The sequence below is a fragment of the Antrostomus carolinensis genome, unplaced genomic scaffold (genome assembly GCF_000700745.2).
Source record: "Antrostomus carolinensis isolate BGI_N321 unplaced genomic scaffold, ASM70074v2 scaffold24751, whole genome shotgun sequence".
Taxonomy (NCBI): domain Eukaryota; kingdom Metazoa; phylum Chordata; class Aves; order Caprimulgiformes; family Caprimulgidae; genus Antrostomus; species Antrostomus carolinensis.
The window spans coordinates 366-6,098 of NW_010295200.1; the positions used below are offsets into that span (position 1 = coordinate 366).

The 5,733-nt window shown below is 58.0% G+C and overlaps 1 protein-coding gene across 1 annotated transcript in view; it reads right to left on the minus strand.

Moving 5' to 3' along the window:
• Positions 1-1,513: 1,513 nt before the first annotated feature.
• Positions 1,514-5,733, minus strand: part of ARHGEF37 (Rho guanine nucleotide exchange factor 37) — a 9,922-nt gene continuing 5,702 nt past the window's right edge. Inside the window, 7 exon segments of the mRNA XM_029087454.1 lie at positions 1,514-1,723; positions 2,106-2,278; positions 2,714-2,909; positions 3,273-3,401; positions 4,098-4,381; positions 4,384-4,411; positions 5,641-5,724. Coding sequence (XP_028943287.1) covers positions 1,514-1,723; positions 2,106-2,278; positions 2,714-2,909; positions 3,273-3,401; positions 4,098-4,381; positions 4,384-4,411; positions 5,641-5,724 — 1,104 coding nt within the window.

Genomic DNA, 5,733 nt, shown 5'->3' on the forward strand with positions numbered 1-5,733 from the left:
GGCTCCCTACCCTGAGCCCCACCAGCATCACGTAACAGCACATCATCACCGCAAGCCATGGGGAAACTGAGGCACGGAGCTGTGACGCCTCAGGCAGCGGTGGGAGGGAGTGCTGTCTCCAACCCCAGACCGAGCCTTAGGTCAGAGACTGACCGACCCTGTTTGGTTCTCACAAAAACTTCTCACGGAGCTGTGACGCCTCAGGCAGCGGTGGGAGGGAGTGCTGTCTCCAACCCCAGACCGAGCCTTAGGTCAGAGACTGACCGACCCTGTTTGGTTCTCACAAAAACTTCTTCCACGGGGCCTGTGATTCTAGAGAGCATGCATGTGTCAAATCGCTGGAGATCTGTGTGGGTCAGGGGTGTCCGTGCAGCCCCAGGAGCTGTTTGCTCTCTCTCCCCAGCCCTGAGCAGCAGCGGCTGGGAAGGACACAGAGCACAGCTCGCCTTCAGCCACTGCCCCGCCCCGCCAGCCCCGCCGCCTCGGGCTGTCCCCATGCCGGACAAGGACGCACACACTCCACTGCAGCCTGCCAGCACTCCAGAAACAGTGCTCCCAGTGCTCCCAGTGCACGGCCGAGGCGCTCGGGGCTGCTCTGCCACCTCGCGGCCACGCTGCCACGGACGCTGGGCAGCCCCACGGCACGGCCCCGCGCGTGGGGGTGAGCCCTCCAGCACGGGTGGGGCAGAGAGAAGGTGTCACGCATTACAAGGTCAGCGTATCGCTCACACGACATGGCACCCGTGGCGTGCAGAGCACTTCTCCTCACCAAAGTGCCTCTCAGAGGGGTCAGCAGTGTCAGCCCTGCTGCACCGAGGGAAACTGAGGCCAGGAGCCGAGCTGGGTGGCCAGGAGGGCTGGGGAGGACCCCAACCACCGGGCTCAGCCCAGCACCTGCCATCGCTGGCAGTGCGGCCAGGCGCAGGCTGGCGCTGCTGTGTCCCTTAGCAGGACATGATGGCTGTGCAATGTGAAGGGACCGCAATGACATATTGGGGTGGGCACCCAGGCACACACAGTGCCCCGGTGAGGAGCAGGGAGCCACATCTCCAGGGCTGCTCCACCTCGGTCTCTGCGCCCACACCAGCACTGCCCCAAGCACCCCAGATGCTCCATGCCAGGCTGGGCACCCCCTTTGCAGCGCTGCACCCTTTTCAGCTCAGTCCTGATCTCGGTGGGGACAATGGTCTCTTGTCACCCCTAGGGACATTTTTGTCACTGACATGGATTTCAGTAAAACCCTGGAAAACTGCAGCCACCTGCCCTCACTCCCTCATGCTGCTTTCCTTTGCACAAACACGTATGGGACATGGCACCCTCACACCTACCCATCCAAAAGTGCCTCCCAATTGCCATCCCTTGCACCCACGTCCCCTGGGCCGTATTCTGCTTCCCACTGCCTCCCCAGCCCAGGGCTGCCCATCGCCAGCATCTCCTGCGACAAGTCCTTGGGTGCCACGCGGACAGCTCTCATCCAACGAAGCCTATGCCCTTGGGTGCAGGCTGGTCATGCTCACACGGGCAAGCTCCAGCCCATGGGATCCTGCACAGGGACAGTCACCAGGTAGCTGGAGGGCACATAGCCCCTCTGGCCATTCACCTCCACCAGGCTCCACTCCTTGCTCCCCTTCTTGTCATGCGGCTCCAGCACCACCACGGGCTGCCCTGCCTGGAGGCTCACCTCCTGTGGACTCCTGGCTGCGAAGGAGAAGCCGGCAACCACCTGTGAAAGGCAGGGGAAGGAGGGAGGAAGCCCTTGCTGGATGTGAGAGTCAAAGGGGGAAAGGACATAGATGGCAGAGCAGGAGCCCATTTCTGAGAGCGCAGCGCAGCAGTGCCATCAACAGAGGGACACTGGGGACCCTGCCAAGCACAGTTCTCTTGCTCTATCCACCCCAGGTCCCAGCAAGGCGGACAGCAGCCTCACGGGGCACTCGGTCAGGGTGTGTGACACTCCCCTGCTAGGCACATGCCTGCACACGTATGACCATGTGTGTGCTGGAAAAGCAGGTCCACCTTCCCACCCACACACTGCACACACAAGGCTTAGCATGGAGCTGGTGGGGTTGCCAGGAATGGTCCCGAGGGGTCTCCCCCATTCTCACCTGGAAAGCTGGGGTGAAGGTGGCCACTTGGGGCCTGGGAGCTTCAGGTGATGCATATGAATGCCTCCTTATTTCTGTGCCCGTCTCCAGGGTTGGCATCTGCATCCCAGGCTGCTGGCTTTGTACCGGGCCATAGGGCTGGAGTTTTCCAGCAGGCACAAACCCTCGGGGACCTGAAGGACACGCACACACACAGGTCATGGGGCCCCACTGCCTGGCACATGTAGGACTGGTTGGAGGAGAGAGGAATGACAACTCGGCTGTTGCCTGGCATGGCACATCAGCCCTGTTCAAACTGGTCTGTCACTAGGGGATATCCAGCAGCAAAACCCCCCAAAAAGGGGCTTCAAGATGTTTCTGTGTGCGCAGGGTTCTCCTTCCTCAGCCATGACAATTCACGAGTGCTCCCTTGGGGAATGGATGGGGAAACCTGAACTTTACAGCTAATGGCTATGGGTGTAGCTGGCAAAGCAGAGGTGGGTTTGGGCTGAGCAAGCCCTGGAAGGGAGGACCCAGGAGGCAACAGCCCACTGCTTCATCCAAGATGAAAAAGTGGTTTGGGTTTGGTTTCTGACCCTGGTGCCGAGGCAGGGAGAGGCTCACAGTACCTCCAGCATCCACCAGCCATCTGCTTGTGTTCCCCTTAGTGTCCACACTTTGCAGCAGAGCTACAACTTGTCCTCTTTGCAAGGTCAGGTCCAAGTCTTTGCTGCCACTGATGTTGCTTGTCACTTGGTAAAGCTTGTCTGGGCCGTGCTTGCTCACAAGGGAAAGGACCTTTCGCTCCTCAGCAGGGTTCAGAGGCTGGTGGGGAGCAAGAGACATAGGAGCACTTGATGAGACACAAAAGAGACTGAGGCCCCCCCATGTACCTCTCTGCAGGATCACATCCTAGTGAGACGTTAGAGGAGAAACTCCTTCACACTAATTATCTGCTCTTCCTCATGGTCTGGAGATGAGTGTCCAGAACCAGAAGAGATGAGACTATTTCAGCCCTGGTTATTCCCAATCAGCTGCTGTTGGGGCTCAGGGGAAATACTGTGGCGGTGGCAACCCCCAGTGCCACTTTCTGAGCCAACCTCCCCCTCAAGGAGATGTTCTACACTGGGAAGCTGCAGTCCTGCCTCTTCATCCAGCTGGCCTGAGACACCCCTTGCCAGCTCCTACCTGTGTCACAGGGCTTGGTGTCACCATCTCAAATGTCTGGCAGAAGGTACGGAGCTGAGTGCCAGACTGCTGCAAGGTGTCTCCCACCATCTTCCAGAAACTGGGTAGAGGCATGTGGCCATGGGGCATCTGTGAAGACAGACCCTGAGATCAGAGAAGGCTCTAGGGAGGGGAAAAAGCTGTGGGTAGGGTCAAAAGAGAAGAATCAGGAAGAATAGGGCTGAGAAAGCAAGAGAACAGACTTTGCCACTAGACATACATCTAGGACCAAAGCTGCTCCTCTCTGGCTTTGAGCCACCTTCCCTGGGCAGGGCCATGACACATGGGGTTCTTGGGCTGCACCCAGCCCACTGCAACAGTCCCTGGTTCCTGCTGTCCTGACCCGAGCCTGCAGCCCATCCCAGGGGTTCGGGCTGTGATGCCCGATCCCAGGTATCTCCCAGGGGATAAGGGTTCGAAGGATGCTCATTCCTCAGGCCGGGATCTGTCTTTCTCCTCCTTACCTTCCTGGCACAGAGCTCTTGGGAGCTCAGAGTTAACACTGATCTCTCAGGCATCACATCAATAAATTACCAGTGGTGTCCTCAAAGAGAGCAGGACAGTTCCTGGCAGTGAAGAAGAGAAAAATTGGCTTTTCCCCAGCCAAGGGAGAGGCGAGCTCACTTTGAAATGCTAGACAGGGAGCCATGTGTCTGCAAGGGCGGGATTGGGCTACAGCAAACCTCCATTGCCCTTACGTCCAAGTGACATCCCAAGCCTGAAGAAGGCAGGTCTGGCTCAGCACGTGCACTGCTTTGGGTACACACAGCCAGGGGTCACTCTCACCTGCTCTAGCTCCTTTTCTGCCTGGTGCAGCACCTGGGCAGCCAAGTCCCGTTGCAGAGCACTGAAGGAGCACAGTATCTGCCCAAGGAGCTGCAGAGCTGCCTGGTTGAACCGTGGAAGCTCAGCTACGAGCAAGGCATTGATGGCGAGGTAGGTGTTCATGGCTGCCTCCTCATCATATGTCACACTGCCCATCTCACTCTTCCGCTCCTGGATCTCCTCATAGTCCAGCAGCTTGTCCAGGCGCTTCTTGACCAGCTGCTGTGGCCCCACCAGCATAGGGCGTGGCACCCCAGCCTGTCCAGCCGTCGCTTCTGTGGGGCGAGAGAACACAAATCTTGACATAAATCCCCAGACAGGCCCAGCTGTCTGCATGGGGCACTGTCTTACACAGGAGAAAAGGCTGGTGGACCTGCTGAAGAACTTGTATGGAGCGGGGACCATCTGAGGCATCTTCCCCTGAAGGCACATAGGATGCCAACCAAAGCAAACCCTTGGTAGAGAGCAGTTATGCATGTCACGATTCAAAACCTGTGCTCCATGCAAACGATCGGGTGGCATCCTCATGCACGAGGTCCCGTGGGCCAAGCAGGGTGCTGCAGTGACTGTCCCATGCAGGTCATAGTGTCCTGGTTTGATGGAAGCCCTCAGCCCAGGGTCTGTGTGGTTATTCCATGTAGCTACCCCCCCTCCCTGTGCTGGTGCTCCCTGGAAATGCCAGCATCCAAGTGTGGGGTTTAGGCTGCTCTGCTACACTCTTCACTGCTCGGAAAATCTCCCTGACTGCATTGAAGGTGGCAGCCACCGCCCAAGTAGTCCTGGAGAAGCAAGCAAGGGTAGTGGAAGAAGGCAGATGGGGGTTCTTGGGCTCCCAAAGGTGAGTATAGATGCCCACAAGGTGTGGGTAGGTTGGACTGAGGTTTGGCAACAAGCATCTTGTGTGAGTCAAATAAACAGCACACCTGGTTTTCCACCACCCTGTGCTCAGCTGCAGCCCTGCCTGCATGGCTGGCCATGAACATGTCAGGGCCCTGGAGGCACAAATTGTCTTTAATGGCCCAGACCAGCCTCACCTGGGGCCTCTACTCACCCCCCCTGCCCACAGCCTATTTAAGGGTCTTGAGCTGCTACTCAAGCATTGCTGTGGGTGAGCTGGTTTCTGTATCTGCTTTCTGAGTGGACCTTGGACTTGTGCTATAGGTAGCTCAGCTCCTGGATGGACCCCTCAGATAGACATGGCAGCTTGTCTCCAGCCCTGGATGGACATTAGAGCTGTGTTGTAGCCATGCCTCTAGTCCTGTCTCCTTTTGTTTCCTGGATGGACCCTGGAGCTGGTTCTTCACTTCATGTGTCTGGGACTACTGATGGACCTGTTACCTGCCCCTTCACTGTGCCTGCTGGTGAGGACATTGCCTGCTCTGGGGTCCCCCCCAACTCTTAGCTGCCCTGCCCTGGAGCCAGTCCCTGCTGTACCCTGGCAGAAGGTGTGACAGCAATGCTTGGCTGTGACCCTGAAGGAGACACACAGAGAAGGAGCACTCACAAACTCTGGGAAAACAGTGCAGTGCAGGTGTTCTGCAAAGCGGCGGTACTGCTGGGCAGGTCCCTCATCGATCTGCAGCTCACGCTTGTGTGG